Source organism: Mastigoproctus giganteus, chromosome 8 (assembly GCF_048544385.1).
Source record: "Mastigoproctus giganteus isolate SK-2022 chromosome 8, ASM4854438v1, whole genome shotgun sequence".
NCBI classification, from domain to species: domain Eukaryota; kingdom Metazoa; phylum Arthropoda; class Arachnida; order Uropygi; family Thelyphonidae; genus Mastigoproctus; species Mastigoproctus giganteus.
In genome coordinates, this window is record NC_143582.1 from 225,463,547 (window position 1) to 225,488,843 (window position 25,297).

Consider the following 25,297-nt stretch of genomic DNA (forward strand, 5'->3'; position numbering starts at 1 on the left):
CTAGTGTAGTATGATTTTATTTGAATATGATTTAGTATTTCAGGGATCTGAAATTCAGTGAAGATTCAAGGCTTTTTCCTAAACTGAAAAGGTTATTAGAAACAGTCTGGTGGACAATAGCAACAGGTAACATCGTATAGTTGTTTATTTTACTTTGTAAAACTATAAAATCTGTGCTACACAACAAAGTAAATAAACTTAATTTTTTAATTCTATTAAGAGGGTAGTAATTGTATTTAGAGGGGAACAGGTATCCTGTGTGTTATCAGACACTCAGCCTAAAACACTGATGGATCCAATATCTCTCTAATACAGAAGATTTAGGAGAAGTCCGTTTGGCCTGCCTCCTTAAAATCCACTCATGTACACCTTCTCGATGGTAAGCTCTGTTAAGTCACTTAGGTGGCAACGAACGTGTAGAGTGGTTCTCTTCAAGACGCCTAGTAAGCGTGAAGAGGAAAAGACCAAACCCTCCAGCATATGACAGCACGACAAAACAAATGGCCCTCAGTCCCCAGCAGCTTTCACTCCGCCTCTTATGGCAGTGAGAGGATCAGAGTGGAAGCAGAGGGTGCTAAGAATCTCTGGATACGACCAGGCTGCCATGCACGGAAACTGAACTTGGCCTGTTATAACGTACGATCACTCATCGGTGAAGACAGGATATTAGAGCTGAAAAAGGAATTAGAAAATGTGAATTAGAATATCATCGGTTTGGCTGAAACAAGAAGAAGAAATGAATCACTTATAAGTTTATCAAGTGGAAATCTGCTGTACACCAATGGAAACAGTGAAAGGAGTGAAGGTGGAGTTGGGTTTCTGGTCCATAAAGATTTTAAAAACAACATTTTGGAATTCAAAAGTACATCATCAAGGGTGTCAAGACTAATACTCACGATTTCTAAGAGGTACAAGCTAAAGGTTATAATGATTTATGCACCAACATCGAGCCATGATGATGAAGAGGTTGAAGAAATGTACACTGAAATTGAGTCTTCTAGATGAGCAAAAAACCACTACACTATTATTATCGGGGACTTCAATGCTAAGGTTGGAAAAAGACAAAACATCGCAGAAAAGGGAACTATAGGAAATTTTGGAATTGGTGAAAGAAATAAAAGAGGTGAAAGACTTGTGGAATTTGCAGAATCTCAAGCACTGTCAGTAATGAACACTTTTTTCAAGAAAAGGGTGAACAGAAAGTGGACATGGAAGAGTCCAAATGGATTAACAACTAATGAAATCGACTTCATCCTCACTAACAGAAGATATATTGTGAATGATGTTACCGTCCTGAATAAGGTATATGTTGGAAGTGATCACAGAATGGTAAGATGTACACGATATAGATGTAGGAAAGGAAAGGAAAAAACTGACTCGAGTAAATAATACAAAGGTCTTTGAGATAACAGAGGAGGAGAAAAAGCAGTATGTACTGGAATTTAAGAACAAGTTTGAGCTTCTGCAGACTGCTCAGGACCAAGATATCGACGAGGAATATTACAACTTTCTGAAAGTGATAAAGCCCAAGAAACCTATAGGTAAAAAGAAATCCAAAGAAGAAAAAATTAGTCAAGAAACACTTGTCATGATGAACCAAAGACAACAAATGAAGAGCAAGAAAAACACTGACAGGAGAAAATTGAGTATACTGAGTTATGGAAAGCCATTAGAAAGAGACTCAGAGAGGACATAAGAAGATTTAACACAAGAAAAGTAGAACAAGCATTATGGGAAAACAAAGGATTTAAATCAGCAGCCATGAGCAGTAATACAGAAAGACAAATTTTACTGAAACTGAAGAATAGCGATGGTTTACTTATAAACAGCAGAGAAGGCATAATTCAAATAGCAGAAGACTACTATAGAGAATTGTACAAGGAGCGAGGGAATGATGCCAGCAGTGGGGAAGATGGATTGCAAAGTAGCAACACATACGACATACCCAATATTCTTCCTGATGAGGTAGAACATGCATTGAAGAAAATGAAGAATCAAAGTCCCTGGGGAAGATGAAGTTACTGTAGAGTTGTTAAAATTGGGAGGAAGAGACATAACACAAACTGACAAGTCTTCACAAAGTGCATTAGAAAAGGTGTGACGCCTAAGCAGTGGAATAATGCAATCATAGTTTTGCTGCATAAGAAAGGAGATAAATCAATTTGGAAATTATAGACCAATTAGCTTGTTATCCCACATCTACAAATTGTTCACAAGGGTCATTACTAACAGATTAGAAAGAATACTTGATGAGGATCAACCGAAAGAGCAAGCTGGCTTTAGGACAGGATTCTCAACTATGGATCACCTTCACGGAATATCACAGCTAATGGAGAAAGCAAATGAATACAAAACACCATTACGCCTGGCATTTGTGGATTATGAAAAGGCATTTGACTCCATACAGCATAAGGCAATGTTTCGGGCACTGGAAAGACAAGGCATAGATACCCCGCATATTATGATTTTGAAGAAAATATATGAGAGTGCTACCTCCTTTATTAGACTAGACAAAGACAATAGGAAATTTAAAATTGAGAAAGGAGTTCGACAAGGAGACACAATATCTCCGAAGCTGTTTACTGCTGCCCTTCAAGAAGCTTTCAGAAGATTAGACTGGTCACAGAAAGGAGTCAATGTGAATGGAGAGTACCTAATCCATTTACGATTTGCAGATGACATTGTGGTCATAAAGCCATGATCCCAAAGAATTAGAGGAAAATCTTAATCAGTTATGCACAGTTAGTAAGGATTTTCGACTAAAGGTGAATATGGCTAAAACAAAAGTAATGATTAACAAGTATGCCACAGAAAGAGAAATAATGATTGAAGGAGCAGTAATTGGAAAGGTGGAGTCATATACTTATCTAGGACATGTTATTAGCTGTAATAATGATAAATGGCTGGAAGTCAAGAGAAGAATAAATTTTGGATGGATAGCATTCAGGAAATATAGTCATATACTGAAGAGCAATATTCCAGTTTGTCTGAAATGTGAAATAATGAACCAATGCATACTCCCCACCATGACTTATGGAAGTGAAACTTGGGCACTCGCCAGAAGAATGGAAGAGAAGCTGAGAACTACACAGTGAAGAATGGAATGAATTATATTGGGAATCAGACTGTTAGATAAAAGAGAAACACATGGATTAGGCAGCAAACTTAAGTAAAGGACATTCTTATCAAAACTAAAGAACTAAAATGGTCTTGGGCAGGACACATAGCTCGAAGACATGATGACAGATGGACTAAGAAAATAACAGAATGGTACCCAAGAGGAGCTAGAAGAAAACCTGAAAGACAAAGGCAGAGATGGATAGATGAAATTCGTCAGTTTGTGGGTAGTAAATGGATGGCCAGTGCTCAAAACAGAAGGAACTGGAAAGTTGCTGGAGAAGCCTTCATCCTGCAGTGGATTGAAAATGGCTGATGATGAATTGTATTTGCCATATAGTGGAAGGAAGCCACTGGCTTTTGCTGTACTGAAAAAAAAAAAAAAAAAAACGTACACCAAGTAGATAAGAAAATACAAATTATATACTATCCTTCTCACACAGGTAATTATCCAGTTGACCTCTGAATTTATTCAAACTGTCACCCTCAACTAACTGCAAGGGCAGCTTGTTCCAGCAATCAACTACTTGCTGGCAAAAGAAAACCTCCTACAATCTAGTTTAAACCTTAATCCCTGTAATTTGAATTTGACCCCTAGTTGAGTAATTTTTTATAACAGTGAAAATTCCATCTTCATTTATTTTTCTACCCTCTCAGAGGCTTATAAATGTCAATCTGGTCACATGGTCGGAGTCTTTCTTCGCATAGTTGTCCTTTTGCTCATCTCAACATTCGAGTTGTCCGTCTTTGGACCCTTTTGAGAAACTCTGTCATTTTTCAGATGAGGTTCTCCATACTTGAACACAGCATTCCAAATGTGGTCTTACAATTGCCTTATACAGTGCAATTATGACCTCGCTATCTCTGCAGAATAACGTTCAATAAATTATCAATAGGACACTGTGGGCTTTCCTAGCTGCCTGTTTACACTGTTCAGAAACCTTCACATCTGCCCAAATCATAACTCCTAAATCCCTTTCTTGAAGTGTTTTTAATTCAACCTCACCAAGTGTATAATTTATTTGGGGGTTGCGATTCCCCAAGTATAAAACTTGAACATTTATTATTTTTTATTTTTGTGTTTTTGTATGGGCGGCTCCTAGAACAGAGTTCTAGCTCCTAGTTCAACTCCGCCTCTTTGCTCTGTTCAGTTTTTACAGACTCTGTCAAGGTAAGGCCTGTGTATGTCTCGTAAAAATAATTTTTTTTTCTTTTTTTTTTTTTCCCCCTAAACCAAATCCACACAGAAATATCCCCGGTTGGATGAAGGGGGCTTAGAGGGGAACAGGTATCCTGTGTGTTACCAGACACTCAGCCTAAAACACTGATGGATCCAATATCTCTCTATTACAGAAGATTTAGGAGAAGTCCGGTTGGCCTGCCTCCCTAAAATCCACTCATGCACACCTCGATGGTAAGCCCTGTTACGTCACTTAGGTGGCAACGAACGTGTAGAGTGGTTCTCTTCAAGACACCTGGTCAGCGTGAAGAGGAAAAAACCAAACCCTCCAGCAATGAGAGCACAACAATACAAATGGCCCTCAGTCTCCAGCAGCTTTCACTCTCCCTCTTACGGCAGCGAGAGGATCAGAGTGGAAGCAGAGGGTGCTAAGAATCTCTGGGTACGACCAGGCTGCCATGCACGGAAATTGAACTTGGCCTGTTATAACGTACGATCACTCATCGGTGAAGACAGGATATTAGAGCTGGAAAAGGAATTAGAAAATGTGAATTGGAATATCATCGGTTTGGCTGAAACAAGAAGAAGAAATGAATCATTTATAAGTTTATCAAGTGGAAATCTGCTGTACACCAATGGAAACAGTGAAAGGAGTGAAGGTGGAGTTGGGTTTCTGGTCCATAAAGATTTTAAAAACAACATTTTGGAATTCAAAAGAACATCACCAAGGGTGTCAGGACTAATACTCAAGATTTCTAAGAGGTACAAGCTAAAGATTATAATGATTTATGCACCAACATCGAGCCATGATGATGAAGAAATGTACACTGAAATTGAGAGTCTTCTAGATGAGCAGAAAACCCACTACACTATTATTATGGGGGACTTCAATGCTAAGGTTGGAAAAAGGCAAAACAGTGCAGAAAGAGGAACTATAGGAAATTTTGGAATTGGTGAAAGAAATAAAAGAGGTGAAAGACTTGTGGAATTTGCAGAATCTCAAGGAATGTCAGTAACGAACACTTTTTTCAAGAAAAGGGTGAACAGAAAGTGGACATGGAAGAGTCCAAATGGATTAACAACTAATGAAATCGATTTCATCCTCACTAACAGAAAATATATTGTGAATGATGTTACCGTCCTGAATAAGGTAAATGTTGGAAGTGATCACAGAATGGTAAGATGTACACTTGATATAGATGTAGGAAAGGAAAGGAAAAAACTGACTCGAGTAAATAATACAAAGGTCTTTGAAATAACAGAGGAGGAGAAAAAGCAGTATGCACTGGAACTTAAGAACAAGTTTGAGCTTCTGCAGACTGCTCAGGACCAAGATATCAACGAGGAATATTACAACTTTCTGAAAGTGATAAAGCCCAAGAAACCTATAGGGAAACAGAAATCCAAAGAAGAAAAAATTAGTCAAGAAACACTTGTCATGATGAACCAAAGACGACAAATGAAGAGCAAGAAAAACACTGACGGAGAAAATTGAGTATACTGAGTTATGCAAAGCCATTAGAAAGACACTCAGAGAGGACATAAGAAGATTTAACACAAGAAAAGTAGAACAAGCATTAAGGGAAAACCAAGGATTTAAATCAGCAGGCGCCTCCGTAGCCAGGTGGGAAGGAGCAGCAGTGTGTAACACACGCTTCTTGATTAGACCGGGGTTCGAGCCCGTCACCACCAAATACGGAGGATACGGAAAGGTCAAGGATTGACCACCGCATATCCCGGAGCAATATGGCCTTAGTTGCTAATGCTCCTAAAAACGAAATAATAATAATAAATCAGCAGCCATGAGCAGTAATACAGAAAGACAAATGATACTGAAACTGAAGAATAGCGATGGTGTACTTATAAACAGCAGAGAAGGCATAATTCAAATAGCAGAAGACTACTATAGAGAATTATACAAGGAGTGAGGGAATGATACCAGCAGTGGGGAAGATGGATTGCAAAGTAGCAACACATACGACATACCCGATATTCTTCCTGATGAGGTAGAACATGCATTGAAGAAAATGAAGAATCTTAAAGCCCCGGGGGAAGATGAAGTTACTGTAGAGTTGTTAAAATTGGGAGGAAGAGACATAACACAAAAACTGGCAAGGCTCTTCACAAAGTGCATTAGAAAAGATGTGATGCCTAAGCAGTGGAATAATGCAATCATAGTTTTGCTGCATAAGAAAGGAGATAAATCAGAAATTGGAAATTATAGACCAATTAGCTTGTTATCCCATATCTACAAGTTGTTCACAAGGGTCATTACTAACAGATTAGAAAGAATATTTGATGAGAATCAACCGAAGAGCAAGCTGGCTTTAGGACAGGATTCTCAACTATGGATCACCTTCACGTAATATCACAGCTAATGGAGAAAGCAAATGAATATAAAACACCATTATGCCTGGCATTTGTGGATTATGAAAAGGCATTTGACTCCATACAGCATAAGGCATGTTTTGAGCACTGGAAAGACAAGGCATAGATACCCCATATATTATGATTTTGAAGAAAATATATGAGAGTGCTACATCCTTTATTAGACTAGACAAAGACAGTAGCAAATTTAAAATCGAGAAAGGAGTTCGACAAGGAGGCACAAAATCTCCGAAGCTGTTTACTGCTGCCCTTGAGGAAGCTTTCAGAAGATTAGACTGGTCGCAGAAAGGAGTCAATGTGAACGGAGAGTACCTAAACCATTTACGATTTGCAGATGACATTGTGATCATAAGCCACGATCCCAAAGAATTAGAGGAAAATCTTAATCAGTTATGCACAGTTAGTAAGGATTTTGGACTAAAGATGAATATGGCTAAAACAAAAGTAATGATGAACAAGTATGCCACGGAAAGGGAAATAATGATTGAAGGAGCAGTAATTGAAAAGGTGGAGTCATATACTTATCTGGGACAAGTTATTAGCTGTAATAATGATAAATGGCTGGAAGTCAAGAGAAGAATAAATTTTGGATGGATAGCATTCAGGAAATATAGTCACATACTGAAGAGCAATATCCCAGTTTGTCTGAAACGTAAAATAATGAATCAATGTATACTCCCCACCATGACTTATGGAAGTGAAACTTGGGCACTCACCAAAAGAATGGAAGAGAAGCTAAGAACTACACAGCGAAGAATGGAACGAATTATATTGGGAATCAGACCTGTAGATAAGAAGAGAAACACATGGATTAGGCAGCAAACTCAAGTAAAGGACATTCTTATCAAAACTAAAGAACTAAAATGGTCTTGGGCAGGACACATAGCTCGAAGACATGATGACAGATGGACTAAGAAAATAACAGAATGGTACCCAAGAGGAGCTAGAAGAAAACCTGGAAGACAAAGGCGGAGATGGATAGATGAAATTCATGAGTTTTTGAGTAGTGAATGGATGGCCAGTGCTCAAAACAGAAGGAACTGGAAAGTTGTTGGAGAGGCCTTCATCCTGCAGTGGATTGAAAATGGCTGATGATGAGATGAAAAGGAAGGCGAGAGAGAGAGAAAAAAAAAAATTTTTTTTTTTCATCCTGCACGGGAGAAAGTGATAGGAAAGAAAAACTGTGTTTGTGAGGTTTTGGTTCTGAGGACGAGGTTGCCGGTGCGGACGTGCCTTTCTGCTGCTCTTGGAACAGAGAAGTTTTTTCTGATTTATTTTCTGCTTTATTAGTTTAAATTGACATTTTAACTTATTTTCTAGAGTAGCTTTATATTCCTATTACGGTATTTAAGTTTAAAGTAATTTAGATAGAGATTTTCTAGGTATTACTTAGTATCGGAAAGGGTATCAAATACACGTGTTTACCGTTCGTAAATATCCGCCATTGTTACGGGAAAATTAATCAGTAAAATCTATTAATCTTGTCAAACTTCATTGGCAATTAAATTGTACTTTTAACTACACATATAACCACTTAGGTTACGTAACATAAATAATTAGTAAAAATAAATAATTAATACATTACTTGATACGGAAGTTATATAAAGGGATTTCGTAGATAACACTCGTTACTGAAACATAAATAATTAGTAAAAATAAATAATTAATACATAACTTGATACGGAAGTTATATAAAGGGATTTCGTAGATAACACTCGTTACTGAAACGTAAATATTTCGTAGATAACACTCGTTACTGAAACGTAAATATTTCATAGATAACACTCGTTACTGAAACGTAAATATTCCGTAGATAACATTCGTTACTGAAACATAAATATTTCGTAGATAACACTCGTTACTGAAACATAAATATAGCGTTATAACTGTGTTTGGATACAAGTTTAGGATTTAATTTTGTACAGAAATTGAAATTTTATTGAAAGTAAATCTAAATCATGATTCAAACCAGAGCAGCAAAGCAAAAGGCTCAAGCTAATGGGAATGCTGTGGCCCAAGGGAGAACTGAGGGGGGCAGTTGTCCTCTGAATCACAGCCTTTTAAGATGCACTATTTGCTTGATGTTTGCGGAGCAGTCAAGTATGGGACATGATACTGCCATGGGGGATGTCTTTGTATGTGTGCGATGCAAGGAGTGTAAGGAGATCAGGCGACAACTCAGCGTTATTATGGGCCTATATGAGAGCTTGAAGGACAGGGTGGACGCCCTCGAAGGATTACAAGTGAGGGGCCCATCAAGCTCTCAGCTGCCCACACCAATGCCAGAGCTTGCACTTGGTCATCGCGCAACACAGCGGCAACCCCCAAGGCAGAATGCGCTGGTCCCAAAGGAAGTAGTAGTTGTTGGTGACTCTATTGTCAGGGAAACGGGAAACATGCTTTGTAAAAAGGATAGGTGGAACAGGACCAGGGTATGTCTGCCAGGGGCAAAAGTTGATGACGTTGTAGAGCGGATATCATCTTTTAAGGGCACAAAAGGTGATATAGTTGTACACGTTGGCACTAATGATATTAAGAGTAGGAGACCGGCGGAATTACTTGACAAGTACAGGTCACTGATGAAAAAAAGCCGTGAATTAGGGTTGAAATTGAAAGTGTCTGCAATTCTGCCCAGAGACGATAGGAGGGAGTATATGATAAGAGCCCTGTCAATCAATTCGGCCCTGGAAAGATTGTGCAGGGCTCAAGGAGTAGAATTTTTTTCAGCCTGGTCTGTACTTGTTAACAGGAGAGACTGCTTCTACAGGGATGGGATACACTTAAATAGAAAGGGTGCAAGAATGTTTGCTGATGCTATCGAGGCAGTGTTAGGTGGGTCGGAAAACTGCTAGATTGGGGGGATACAAGGACTAATAGATTAACAGTAGCCACTGGCAGAGGTGAAAGTGATTCTTGCACTGCTTCTATTGGAATGAGCCGCAGCCTGGAAAATAAGATGCAGGATATTTCAGAGACTGCTGGGAATCATTGGGGTACAAGTAAACACATGGGTTGTGTTAGTGTAGCTAAGAAAAAGAACAGGTGCATGTATACTTGCGTGTACACCAATGCTAGGAGTTTAGTAAATAAATTTGATGAATTTGAGGTATTGCTCAAAACATCAAAGGGAGATATTGTGGGGATATCAGAGACGTGGTATCACACAGATATAAGGAATGCAGAACTGGAATTTTGGGGAGTACAACGTCTACAGAAAGGATAGACAGGATAGGAAGGGAGGAGGGGTTATGCTATTAGTTAAAAAACACATAAAATCCAAGGAAGTGAAGCCAGTCGACATCGCTGGACAGTGCAGTGTCGAGTCAGTTTGGTGTGACATAAGCATTGGGAGATCAAAATTGAGAGTAGGAGTGTGCTATAGGCCTAATGACTCTGATGAGTATAATAAGAAACTGTTCGGAGAAATAGTGGGCCAGTAAATCAGAGAGTCTTATAATGGGGGATTTTAATTTCCCAGATATTGACTGGAATTTGGGGGCTGGTCACTCACACAGTAGCAAGGCTTTTGTGGATTTATTGGATGATTGTTTTCTACATCAGCATGTTCGGGAGGCAACTAGAGGGAGTAATACTCTTGATTTGATTATCAGTAGTGATTCTTCATGCATTAAGAATCTGCAGATAAATGAACCACTAGGTGGCAGTGATCACAGAGTGCTGAAGTGGGAGTTACTCAAAGCGGTAACTACCATTAGGGGTAAAGGGAAGGGGTATTGCTTTCGTAAAGGCGACTACAATGGACTGAGACAGTATTTAAATTCTATACAGTGGGATCAACTGATGATATTGCCAACAGCAAATTCAAAATGGGAAGCATTCAAAGAACTTAACTTGGAAGCTACTAGGCTTTACATACCAACTAAGAAATATTGTGAGCTTATGTGTGTGTTCTGTAGCGTGATGTTGTGTTTTGGCCTTTTGGCTACCTGGAAGCAGTGATCACCTGGATGACCTTCCTCCAGGTACTCATCCCCAGCAGAAGGAGGGCAAGGCCTCCCCTACTATCTGCACGCCCTCCCCCCGGGGAAAGAGTCCCCAGGGAAGAAAGAAAAACTTGTATAAGATGAAGAGAGGGAAGGAGTAAAGAAGAGAAGGACTGTTCCGGCCCAGGGAAGTCCCAATCCAGGATGGATAGCTAGAGCAACAACAGAAACAAAAAAAATAATAATAATAATAATAATAAAAAATAATAATTTTTAAAAAAATAAATAAAATAAATGTATAGTGTGAGGGAGGAGCTTTCCTGGTCTGGGGAGCCCCAGCCCAGGTCAGAACGGCAAAAAAAAAAAAAAAAAAGTTTAAAACTAAAACTCACAACCTGGTCAAAGAAAGGAATAGAGCGTGGGCCAGGATGTCAGCAAGTAGAATGATGGGGAAAATAAAAAGAAAAGGAAGAGGGATTTTTTTTTTTTTTTAATAATTATCCCACATGGGGTGGATTGGAAAAGGCTATCAGGAGAGTGCTAGGGCTACTAGTGCTAGCAGATTATGAGAAGAGATAGCGAAAAAAAATAATTAATAAAAATAAATAACTAGTTATTGAATTGCAGAAGCTTCCAGGATGATCCTCCATCTATGCTTGAATACCTCTGCCGCAAAGTGCTGTAGTGCACCTAAGTTCCTTTTGGAATGGACCAGGAGTTCTACTTGGTCAGGAGAAAATCCCGAAATTGCTGCCTGGAGTTGTCTATGGTCCTCGTAGATAGTACATTCAAAGAGTAGATGTTCCCAACTCTTGACAGACCCACAGAAACAGATCAGTATTTAGTAGACCTAGTTGGCGGAGTTTCTGGTTGAGAGATCCATGTCCAGACTTGAACAAGGTACAAGGTATTCGTGTAATGATTGCGGCCTCCAGGGTTTCCCCTATATACTGCTGTATCTTCTGTAGTTTATTTATAGCCGGCAAGTGTGTATAAATGTATGTGTATGTTTTAGTGTAGGTTCTGATGGGTGTTGTTTGCCGGCCCTGGAGACTTTGCAGTCTAGAGGCAGGGGGGAAGCTACCTGCGTCCAGACTCCCGTACCTTTCCAGACTTCAACAGACTTCAACAATGGTCAAGCCGACCAGGCTAGCTGGGTGGGTAAAGTGCCTGCCTGGCAACCCAAAGGTCACGAGTTTGAATCCCGCCTCGGGCTTGGATCAAAGTACTGCAAAAACCTTGGGAGGTGCATTATGGCCAGAGAAGCCAATGCGCCAACAACTGTCAAAAAAAAAAAATAAATAAATAACACAATGGTTAGAGAAGTGGCAAGCATATTTTAATGCTGCTAAATGCAAGGTACTTGGGGAATAAAGGTAAACTGCAGCCATTATCAATCTACTGCAGGATGGAAGCCTCCTCAATGATTCATGTTGAGGGAATCGCAAACTGCAAATAAATTATACACATCCTGTAGGAGTGCTGCTTAGTGCTTGTCATTAACGATTCTGCCAGTCTTTACGTCAACTGCAAATTTTGACATTATGCCTTCTATCCCTTTGTCGTTTATGAAAATGAGAAACAGTGGTACAATAACTGATCCCTGATGGATCCCACTCCTGGTGTTACACCAGTCTGAATAATATTCATTAATCACAACTCTCTGCTTTTTGCCCTACATCCACTCAGCAATCCATCCTAGAATCTTACCAGTAATCCCAACTTGTTCAAGCTTATACAGTAATCTATCATGAGGGATCGAGTCAAATTCTTTGCTAAAATCCAAATAAACTACGTTGAAATTGTTCCCTAAATCCAGCTCATGAGTAACTATGTCAAAATAGTGTACTAAGTTAGTTAACCATGATTTTCCCTTAACAAAGCCATGTCATTGCCCTCTAAGATTTTTTCTACCACTTAAGTTAGACTAATTGGTCTGTAGTTACTAACTTCACTCTTTTTTTTTTTTTTTTTTATTGTTGGCACATTGGCTTCTGTGGCCATAATGCACCTCCCAAAGTTTTTGCATTTTACTCTGATCCAAGCCTGAGGTGAGATTCGAACCCGCAACGGAAAAACAGAAAATCATGGAACACCTGAAAGAAACTTGGCAGAGGAGATGGCAAGAGATGACCAAGGGTAAAGTCACACGAAAATTTATACCCTATGTAGACAAGACCTATCCAAAGGCCCCCAAATGGTTCTACCTGGGACTGAACACCTCCTGACGGGCCATGGGCCCTTTAACACAAAACTGAATGCACTTGGACTGACCGAGGACCCAACTTGCACCTGGAAATATGGAGACGTGGCAACATATCATGCACAAATGTGAATGCTATGAGGAACAAAGATCAGTACTCAACACCAGTATAAATATCCTGAAAAAGGCCTCTGAGGTTGGGAACATTCATATTTTAGTATTAAATCAGCTCACACCAACCATAAGAATAAGTATTTACTGTAACTAAAATATTTATTTACATATTAAAATAAAATAAATATTTACAAAAACTGCTATTATATTAAATATACATGTAAAAACATTAAAACTGTGATAAAATCCTTGAGATAAAATACACTAAAATAAACCGGATTAAAAGCGATAAAAACGATAAAAATCTCTGGAGCTTTCGGAAGCTTGCGCTCCCTTCCTCAGCAGTAACAAAACTTCCTGCAGCACGTCCATATATAACAGGCTCACGGTACCTATACACGTGGTGCAGTCGGCGCATGGTCTGAACTGGAAGCGGAAATAGCTCGGGAACGTGTTAAGCAAAACCGTTCATCCGTACTTAGGATAATAGTTTCAAACAGAGGATGCATACGCATACCTCTGTCCCTATTCATAATATTGTGGTCGGATGAACAGATTCGTAGGCTCTCGAGCCATTTACGGTTCCAGAACCCATGCGCTCGATCCATGATAATCGCATCCTCTGGGGAAATTTGATGCTGCTTCTCCCAAAAATGTTCGGCCACAGCAGACTTATTGTAATCAGCGGTTTTTATAGCATTTGCATGCTCCCCCAGACGATCCTTGAGCCGTCGTTTTGTCTCGCCCACATAACATTCCCCACAATCCGGGCATTTTATCCTGTATACTACTCCACTACTCAGGTCCTTTGCTATTGGGTCTTTTACCTGAGACAACACTGTGTGCAACCTCCGCCCGGGAAGCTGCACACAGCGTGTTTTATAGCCCCGCAAAATTCTAGCGAGATGCTCAGTAACGCCCGGATAGTAAGGAATGTATGCGGTAGCGACAGGAACAAACGGTTCCTGACGGTTAGACTCTATTCCTCTACTAAATCTGTCTATGATCCTCTGGGGGTATCCGCATTTTCTAAGGTCTGCTGTGACCCGTCTAATTTCACATTCTTTGTCCTCAGAGGTGGTGCAGTGTGACCCTGCTCTATCTAGTAGAGCTTTCACTACACTATTCTTATGCTGCCCAGCTTGTGCTGAACTATAATGGGTGTACTGGCCTCTGCACATAGGTTTTTTAAACACAGAAGTTTTTAGCCTAGGGCCTACCCTAGAGACCAGTACATCCAAGAAAGGAAGGGTACCTCCTGTTTCCACCTCTGAGGTAAATTGTATAAATTGGGAGAAGCTATTAAGCCAATGGAGTGCATCATCCTCTCTCCCCTTCTGGACCACGGTAAAGGTATCATCAACATACCTTTTCCATTTCTTTATGGGAAACTGACATCCACTAAAAACCCTGTCCTCTAACTCCTCCATGGCCAGATTGGCCACGATGGCGCTAATAGGAGATCCCATGGCTGTACCGTGAACCTGTTTGTACATAACACCTTGGTACACCATAGTGGTGCTGGCCAGACAAAGTTCCACACCTGAACAAATATCCTCTACGTTTAAAAGCGATCTACTACCCAAAGAGACATCATTACTCAAAGATCTTCTAACACAATATATTCCATGTTTAATTGGAATGCATGTGAATAGTGACACCACATCAAAAGAAATCATGCTGTCGTTTTCATTTACAGTCAAATCTTTCACAAAATTCACAAATTCTTTACTGTCTTTTATGACATAGTTGGACTGGCCCACTATAGGCGAAATCAATTTAGCCAAATACCCTGACAAAGCATATGTAGGGCTTCCTATAAATGATACAATAGGTCTGAGTGGGACTTCTGTCTTATGAGTTTTTGGAAGTCCATAAAACCTCGGGAGTTGACATCCAGTAGCATGTAAGAACCAAAAGGTCTCCCTGGAAATCTTCTCTGCCTTTAACCAATCCTGTACCAGTTTATTAACGCGCCGCTCTAGGCCAACCAACGGGTTTCTCTGAGTAACTTTATACGTATTATTGTTCTGTAAAAGGTCCATTGCTTTTTTGTGATAGTCTTCTTTGTTTAGGACAACCCTTGTCCGCAGGTAAAACCACAATTCCATCGTCTTTTCTCAGTTCATTCAAGGCTTTTCTTTGACTAAAGTTAAGATTCGGAGATACTTTCTTTACCTGGCTCAAAATAACGGCAGATTTAACCCGGATCTCATTAGCTAGGGCCTCCGGTAGCTTGCTGATGGCCCGTTCAATACCCATTGCTATCTCCGCAATGGGAGGTTTGGGAGGTACAAGCGTAAACTTAGGACCTAAATTTAAAACTCCCTCTTGCTCTTCCGTAAGTTGCCTATTACTCAAGTTGTGAACAAAATGAGTACTTCTATCGCTACGTTGTACTGTACCTTCTCCCAACAACCTATTAAACTTCATAATCTGCCTCTGTCTATAGGTGTCTGCTATCCTAATAACTTTATCCAAAACTAATCTTCTAACGAGAGCCAAATGTCTAGAAGATACACTACTACTAATAACATCCAAGTACATACCTATTTGCCTCCTAGTACCTCTTAACTCCTCATGTAACTTACGGATCCAAATATTCATGATCTTCTTTTGATAACACAAAGTAACCCACTTTAATCGGTCATCCTGAAATGGTGTTTTGACTCTAAAGCCATATGGTATAAGTCCATGCGTTTTGCATCGATGCGCAAACCTTAGATGCTGTTTCTGTCTGGCCTCTTTTATACAATACTTTTGATATTGTCGGACGTGTTGCACTACAAATTGGCCATAGCTGCTAACAATATCCTGAAAAAGGCCTCTGAGGTTGGGAAAATTCATATTTTAGTATTAAATCAGCTCACACCAACCATAAGAATAAGTATTTACTGTAACTAAAATATTTATTTACATATTAAAATAAAATAAATATTTACAAAAACTGCTATTATATTAAATATACATGTAAAAACATTAAAACTGTGATAAAATCCTTGAGATAAAATACACTAAAATAAACCGGATTAAAAGCGATAAAAACGATAAAAATCTCTGGAGCTTTCGGAAGCTTGCGCTCCCTTCCTCAGCAGTAACAAAACTTCCTGCAGCACGTCCATATATAACGGGCATATTGAACGGGCCATCAGCAAGCTACCGGAGGCCCTAGCTAATGAGATCCGGGTTAAATCTGCCGTTATTTTGAGCCAGGTAAAGAAAGTATCTCCGAATCTTAACTTTAGTCAAAGAAAAGCCTTGAATGAACTGAGAAAAGACGATGGAATTGTGGTTTTACCTGCGGACAAGGGTTGTCCTAAACAAAGAAGACTATCACAAAAAAGCAATGGACCTTTTACAGAACAATAATACGTATAAAGTTACTCAGAGAAACCCGTTGGTTGGCCTAGAGCGGCGCGTTAATAAACTGGTACAGGATTGGTTAAAGGCAGAGAAGATTTCCAGGGAGACCTTTTGGTTCTTACATGCTACTGGATGTCAACTCCCGAGGTTTTATGGACTTCCAAAAACTCATAAGGCAGAAGTCCCACTCAGACCTATTGTATCATTTATAGGAAGCCCTACATATGCTTTGTCAGGGTATTTGGCTAAATTGATTTCGCCTATAGTGGGCCAGTCCAACTATGTCATAAAAGACAGTAAAGAATTTGTGAATTTTGTGAAAGATTTGACTGTAAATGAAAACGACAGCATGATTTCTTTTGATGTGGTGTCACTATTCACATGCATTCCAATTAAACATGGAATATATTGTGTTAGAAGATCTTTGAGTAATGATGTCTCTTTGGGTAGTAGATCGCTTTTAAACGTAGAGGATATTTGTTCAGGTGTGGAACTTTGTCTGGCCAGCACCACTATGGTGTACCAAGGTGTTATGTACAAACAGGTTCACGGTACAGCCATGGGATCTCCTATTAGCGCCATCGTGGCCAATCTGGCCATGGAGGAGTTAGAGGACAGGGTTTTTAGTGGATGTCAGTTTCCCATAAAGAAATGGAAAAGGTATGTTGATGATACCTTTACCGTGGTCCAGAAGGGGAGAGAGGATGATGCACTCCATTGGCTTAATAGCTTCTCCCAATTTATACAATTTACCTCAGAGGTGGAAACAGGAGGTACCCTTCCTTTCTTGGATGTACTGGTCTCTAGGGTAGGCCCTAGGCTAAAAACTTCTGTGTTTAAAAAACCTATGTGCAGAGGCCAGTACACCCATTATAGTTCAGCACAAGCTGGGCAGCATAAGAATAGTGTAGTGAAAGCTCTACTAGATAGAGCAGGGTCACACTGCACCACCTCTGAGGACAAAGAATGTGAAATTAGACGGGTCACAGCAGACCTTAGAAAATGCGGATACCCCCAGAGGATCATAGACAGATTTAGTAGAGGAATAGAGTCTAACCGTCAGGAACCGTTTGTTCCTGTCGCTACCGCATACATTCCTTACTATCCGGGCGTTACTGAGCATCTCGCTAGAATTTTGCGGGGCTATAAAACACGCTGTGTGCAGCTTCCCGGGCGGAGGTTGCACACAGTGTTGTCTCAGGTAAAAGACCCAATAGCAAAGGACCTGAGTAGTGGAGTAGTATACAGGATAAAATGCCCGGATTGTGGGGAATGTTATGTGGGCGAGACAAAACGACGGCTCAAGGATCGTCTGGGGGAGCATGCAAATGCTATAAAAACCGCTGATTACAATAAGTCTGCTGTGGCCGAACATTTTTGGGAGAAGCAGCATCAAATTTCCCCAGAGGATGCGATTATCATGGATCGAGCGCATGGGTTCTGGAACCGTAAATGGCTCGAGAGCCTACGAATCTGTTCATCCGACCACAATATTATGAATAGGGACAGAGGTATGCGTATGCATCCTCTGTTTGAAACTATTATCCTAAGTACGGATGAACGGTTTTGCTTAACACGTTCCCGAGCTATTTCCGCTTCCAGTTCAGACCATGCGCCGACTGCACCACGTGTATAGGTACCGTGAGCCTGTTATATATGGACGTGCTGCAGGAAGTTTTGTTACTGCTGAGGAAGGGAGCGCAAGCTTCCGAAAGCTCCAGAGATTTTTATCGTTTTTATCGCTTTTAATCCGGTTTATTTTAGTGTATTTTATCTCAAGGATTTTATCACAGTTTTAATGTTTTTACATGTATATTTAATATAATAGCAGTTTTTGTAAATATTTATTTTATTTTAATATGTAAATAAATATTTTAGTTACAGTAAATACTTATTCTTATGGTTGGTGTGAGCTGATTTAATACTAAAACACCAGTATAAAGTTTGTACCAAAAGACAACGAGCATCACCTCCTGGATTCGGAAGAGTACACTGCGTTCAGCCACTATGCCCAGGACATCTTTAACAGACGGAGAACGGAAATCGCTATCCGCAACAATATGGAAACATCTGAATAGAAGAACTCCATTGAAACTAACCAAGGAGGAGACATTCAAGACTACAGCATGAACCTACCGCATGACTACAATTGATCACAGGAAATTACCAACAAATAACTCTCCATTCGTGACCTGGTGCAAAAGGCCAGGACTAATGCTCTCAACGAATATGATTACCTAGACTAGGTAAGCTGGAGACTAGGCACCTGCACGGTGATCTGATTGAGGTGTATAAGGCCTTGAATGGGTTGAGCACACTGAATTCTGATGGGATCCTTCCACTTGTTCAGATTACGAACCTAAGGGGGTATAAATTCAAATTAAGAAAAGACAGATGTAGAATAGATGTGCAGAAATTTGCCTTTAGCCAGTGGGTGGTTAATTGCTGGAACAAACTTCCATCTGTTTTTATGGAAGTTTGATAGGTTAAATAAATTTAAGGAGGAACTCAACAGGCATTTGGAGGAAATGGTGTGTTTTTTTTTTTTTTTCTTCTTTTTTTTTTGGCTAATGCTGCATAAGCTCATAGACTTGCTTTCTTGCATCACATGCCACTACTACTGCTACAGTTTAGTATATTCAAATAAAAAAAACAACTCAAATTATTTCTAAAACTAACCTGCAATTATGAGTTTTGAAAATCTAGTCAGGACTGATTAATAACAAACATAACAATTGCAAGTTTTGGTGTAGGCAGAAAATGAACCTGGAGATTTGGATTCAAGCTAGTTGTGATATGCAACATTCTTATTTTGAACATCCTTAGCACAACTGGCCCTTACTACCTTACAACCTTATCCTTTATCTAACCAAGGCTGGATAAAGGATAAGATTGTAAGGTACAGTGTGGAATAAAGGATTACATTATTGCAAGAATAATTTCACTGACACAATCTGCGGAAACATCAACAAAAGTTGATTTTAATCCAGCAATGAAAAAGAATAAAAATCTCGCAGATCATCCCATTTGCATCCTTGTAATGTCAAACATGAGGTTGAGAATGGCTCCAAGAAAAAGGACTTCATTGGAGAAGAGACCATTACCAAGTTGTGATCTGAGATGCCTAGAAGACCACTCAGCTTGACTGTGTACCATCTATGTGTCAGAGAACATGTGGAAATGATTTTGGTTTATTTTTGCAGTTTAATGTTTGTTTTTTTCCTGTCATATATTTTATTTAAATCTTTTTTAAATAAGTATAACAGATTTTTATTTATTTTCTTCAGTCACTCTTAAAATCTTTTCTTTTCTGGCAGCAAAAAATGCTTTCATGGTGCTCATATGTGCAGGTTTGGCTGCCATACTCCTTTCATACAATATTGATGCCTTGACACTGACTCAGTATGTGGAAGCTGGATTACCTTCATTCAAGCTCCCTGTCTTTTCATATGATCATTATGATAATGCAACAAACCAAACTATTCATAAAGATTTTATTGCCATTTGTAAGGTAAGCAAAATTCTTTGTATTTCATGATGAAGTTGCACATTCAGAGCATTAAGTTTCTTTTCATGCTCTCTCTCTCTCTCTCTACCTCTCTCTCTCTCTCTCTCTCTCTCTACCTAACAAATTAATATTTAATCAATGTGAAAAAAGAAACATTTGTTTCAATCTCTCTATACTACGCTACTATAGATAAAAAAATAATAATTTATTCAGTTTATTCAGCAAATTCAGTTCCATGTAATTTATACTTGAAATACTTAGCACAGTTTGTTTCTTAGTGACATAGCAAATTATTTTGGACTGTAGTATAAAATTTGTTTTGGGACCCTTTTTTAATTTCTTTGATTTAATATAATAGTATCAGGTTATTTGGGACCCTGGTGCATAGCACTGGCTCAATACATGCGTGCTATACCAGTAGCTTCTTGTATGGAACAAATTTCCTTATTCACTTATACCTAGTGATTTTCAATAAGGGTGAGGTGCTACCCCACCCCACCTGTTTTTATTTTTAGAATATAGGGAGAGCATATAGTGGACTGTTTTTTGATGACTTTTTTTTGTAGCTTCCTGAAGTAAGAAATGACTTTGTCTTCCATTTTGCACATTTATTTGTTTCAATGTCAGGGTGTTTTTATCACTTTTCTTAAACACTCACAACAAGAAATGACAGTCTTCAACTCTTCAGCTGACACTTTTTGGGTTTCTTTTTCTTCCTCTTCCTCTCCAGTGTTACTCTCTGTAATTTTCTTCAAATCTTGTAGCTCCTCTGTTGTTAGCTCATGCCCATGAGTGTCAATAAGGTCCTCCACATCCTCTTCGCCAACCTCCTCCAGACCCATTGATTTACCAAGAGTAACAATATATTATTTGTCAAAGCACCAACATCTTCAAATCCATCAACATTATGGATAATTAAATGCCAGATGTTTTTCAACTGAATTTCAGCACTTGGTGGAAACATCATTCCAAGAACTTAGTCAGCCTCATCACAATACAGCATGTTGAACTTCGACCTCCAAAAATCTTTTGAGGGGACAGCATTTTCACCAGAGGCTGCTGCAAAGCAACTTGTGAACATTTTCGTAGTGCAGATTTTCTTGAGGTTTGCAATCACTTGCTGGTCCATTGATTGAAGAAGAGGATTAGTGTTGGGTGGCAAAAATTTGACCAAAGTCAAATTGTGCCTCAAGAAATTGAACAAGGTTGGAATCGTGGCCTTGTGTATTATCCAGCAGGAGCAGTGCTTTCACAAGAAGCCTATTTTTTTTTTTCAAGATAACTCTTCACTGAAGGACATAACTTCAAGTTCCCATTCATTGAAGACGTATCCTGTAACCCACAGGATATGTACCACGTGCGCAGTAACAAGAATGTCTTCTTGTTACTGCGCACGTGGTGCCTCCGTAGCCAGGTGGGCAGGAGCAGCAGTGCATAGCACACGCTTCTTGATTAGACTGAGGTTCGAGCTTGTGACCACCAAATACGGAGGATGCGGAAAGGTCAGGGAATGACCACCACATATCCCCGGAGTAATATGGCCTTAGTTGCTAATGCTCCTAAAAACCAAATAACAACAACATTGTTACTGCGCCAAAATACTCCCAGCATGCCTTTGTAGACCTTTTGTTGTTTAAATACTCTGGGGGCATTAGAGTGATACACAGGCAAAGGCTTCAGCTTAAAATCTCAAGAGGCATTGGCACCCAACAGGAGAGTGAGCTTATCTTTCATAGGCTTATATCCAGGTGAACTAGTCTGATCCTTAGTGATGTAGATTCTCCTGGGCATTTGCTTCCAGAAGAGGCCGGTTTCGTCAATCTTAAAAACAACCTGTTGGGGAAGATAACCCTCCTGATCAACAAACTCTTGGAATTCAATTTTAAAGGTCTCAGCTTCTTTTTTATCAGCACTGGATGCCTTTCAACACTTTGATAATCACCCTTTTTTTGAAGTGCTTGAATCAGCCTCTGCTGGGTTTAGTCTTCAAACTGCACAGCACTGCCACTGGTTGATGGAGCTATAAGTTTCACATCGTCATAGATCTGAAACAATCGTATGAGTGATATTCCGTGCACCACCTGTCTGAAAATTTTCACCTATGTATCATTCCAGCTATATTGGAAAGCCATCAGTACCTGCAAATATCATCGGTCATTAAAATAAATGATCATATGGAAGGTATATCGGTTCCTGAGAACATCGGATGTCGATGTCATCGTAAGTTGATATCCCACTGTATATATAAACACGCCCATACTCACCAGATGTTAGCCCCTGGGAGGTTTTATGGAACGAATTACCATTCGTTCCATAAAACACACACACATACAGTGGGGTGGGCCCACTGTGTGTGTGTGTGTGTGTGTGTGTGTGTGTGTGTGTGTGTGTGTGTGTGTGTGTGTGTGTGTGTGTGTGTGTGTGTGTGTGTAGTGGTTTTATGACATATCAGCATCTAAGACTATATTGTGGCAAGTTAACACACACACTGATGAGACAAAACATTATGATTAGAGAGTCGTTATATAAATCGAAGCAATTGCAGGTGAACTACGGCACGTGTGTGGGTCAGGACACAGTATAAAAAACACTTGATATTGAGCTCCGTTAATCAGTGTTACTCTTGTTCTTCAGATGGGAAAGGCAGCAGACTTAAGTGAGTTTGTCAAAGGCTAAATTGTAATGGCCAGACGGCTGGGTCGGAGCGTATCCGAAATAGTACGAATATGCTCTGACCCAGTCAGAGCATATCAGTACCATTCAGGAAAACTGCCAGCTTGCGGGAATACACAGATTAATAGATTAACAGTAGCCGCTGGTAGAGGTGATGATAGTGATTCTTGCATTACTTTTATTGGAATGAGCAGCATACTTGGAAAACAAGGTGCTGGGGATTTCAAGAACTGCTGGGAGTCATCACGGAACAAGTAATTACATGAGTTGTGTTAGGGTAACTGAGAGTAAGAATAGGTGCATGTATACCAAAAAATTATGGTACATGCTACAATATTCGTCTTGTTCATTGAACATTGCTTTTTTAGAGCATGATCACAAATCATTTCTTTGTGCTCTAAGCAGAGGTATTGTTTACAATTTATGCAAAAATACCTTGTAAGTCTGGTTCTCTTTGTTACTTGCCAACAATTAGTGCACCACTTGTGAATGTTCTGCTGTTCTGCACTTGTAGATGGCTCAGTACTCTGTAACCTTAGTTGTAGGGAAGTTATACCTTGAGGGACCTGGCTCCTCTGATAAAGTTCCTCAGTCACTAATTCCGCAGAAAGCTGTTTGAGGAAGAGTCTGTGGCTCTTTACTTCTCTTTCATTTCCCATGTGGATAATTGTGCATTGATTCCACTAATGTTGAGCATGCCGTAGAATATCACCTTTGGCCAATGACAACAAGCTCGTGCCACATTGTAAGTCACACTCATCTGATCCATGGTATCTACTCTAGACTTTGGTTGCTTTATAAAATATTATAATTTCTGTCTGGTATTTGGCTGGTCACCTGTTTCACAGTCAATAGTATCATCAAAATGCAAGGAGGAAATCAAGATGGTTTTTTTTGATTTCTTCAATACATAAGAAACAATTGTTGCTTCTTCACTGAAACGACAAACTATTTTTCAGGTCAACTCTTTTCTGACACTAATTCAACTGGGAGTAGCAATTTGTTCATTTTTATCATTCCAACATAAGAGTTTTCTTTTTCTGAGTTCCAAAACTAAGCTGACATCCGTAAACCAATAATCCACCATTATCGGTGGATTATTTTGACAAAATAATCTGATATTGTCAAAATAATGCCATTATTTTGACAATATCAGCTGGTCTATTGCTGATTTCATGGGACCTTGGGTTGTTTCCCTTCATATATTTCAAGGTTGTAAGAGTACAGCACCCTAGCATCTACTAAGGCATATATTTTGAGTCCATATTTGTTGGGCTTTGAAGGTATATGCTGTTTGAAACTGCATTTTCCTCTGAAGGCTTCTATTTCTCATCAGTAGTTAGATTCTGACACCTACAAATTTAGTGAAATTCTCTCATGTGGGGGCAAGGCGATCACGTTTCCTTCTCTCGGTCCTGATTGCTCGATCATCAAGTCTTATACACCTGATGAGAAACCTGAAGTGTCTCTGGTTCATTACTAAGCAAAATTTTTCAATGCCATTTCCATTAATTCCCCATAACTCTTCCGATCTATGTTTTTAGTGCTCCAGCTAAAAAAGAAGGCCAACAAAAGCTTTTATCTCAATTTTGTCTCAATTTTAGGATCTATTTCCCGGCTGTAGTTTGACTGAACAGTTTGAATATATTGATTTGTGTATTTGGCAATTTTATCAAAAATTGTTTGTCATCATCATCATCATCAGCCATTTTCAATCCACTGCAGGATGAAGGCCTCTTCAGCAACTTTCCAGTTCCTTCTGTTTTGTGCACTGGCCATCCATTTACTACCCAAAAACTCATGAATTTCATCTATCCATCTCTGCCTTTGTCTTCCAGTTTTTTTCTAGCTCCTCTTGGGTACCATTCTGTTATTTTCTTAGTCCATCTGTCATCATGTATTCGAGCTATGTGTCCTGCCCAAGGCCATTTTAGTTCTTTAGTTTTGATAAGAATGTCCATTACTTGAGTTTCCTGCCTAATCCATGTGTTTCTCTTCTTATCTAACAGTCTGATTCCCAGTATAATTCATTCCATTCTTCGCTGTGTAGTTCTCAGCTTCTCTTCCATTCTTCTGGTGAGTGCCCAAGTTTCACTTCCATAAGTCATGGTGGGGAGTATACATTGATTCATTATTTTACGTTTCAGACAAACTGGGATATTGCTCTTCAGTATGACTATATTTCCTGAATGCTATCCATCCAAAATTTATTCTTCTCTTGACTTCCAGCCATTTATCATTATTACAGCTAATAACTCGTCCCAAATAAGTATATGACTCCACCTTTTCAATTACTGTTCCTTCAATAATTATTTCCCTTTCCGTGGCATACTTGTTCATCATTACTTTTGTTTTAACTATATGAATCTTTAGTCCAAAATCCTTACTAACTGTGCATAACTGATTAAGATTTTCCTCTAATTCTTTGGGATCATGGCTTATGACCACAATGTCATCTGCAAATCGTAAATGGTTTAGGTACTCTCCGTTCACATTGACTCCTTTCTGCGACCAGTGTAATCTTCTGAAAGCTTCCTCAAGGGCAGCAGTAAACAGCTTCGGAGATATTGTGTCTCCTTGTCGAACTCCTTTCTCAATTTTAAATTTCCTACTGTCTTTGTCTAGTCTAATAAAAGAGGTAGCACTCTCATATTTTCTTCAAAATCATAATATATGGGGTATCTATGCCTTGTTTTTCCAGTGCCCGAAACATTGCCTTATGCTGTATGGAGTCAAATGCCTTTTCATAATCCACAATTGCCAGGCATAATGGTGTTTTATATTCATTTGCTTTCTCCATTAGCTGT

At 39.4% G+C, this 25,297-nt stretch overlaps 1 protein-coding gene across 1 annotated transcript in view; it reads left to right on the top strand.

Annotated features, from left to right (window-relative positions):
- LOC150082376 (sodium-independent sulfate anion transporter-like) overlaps positions 1-25,297 on the top strand; it is a 183,716-nt gene that overhangs the window by 57,294 nt on the left and 101,125 nt on the right. Inside the window, exons 7-8 of the mRNA XM_090380497.1 lie at positions 36-126; positions 19,627-19,820. Coding sequence (XP_090236623.1) covers positions 36-126; positions 19,627-19,820 — 285 coding nt within the window. The remainder of the gene's footprint in view (positions 1-35; positions 127-19,626; positions 19,821-25,297) is intronic.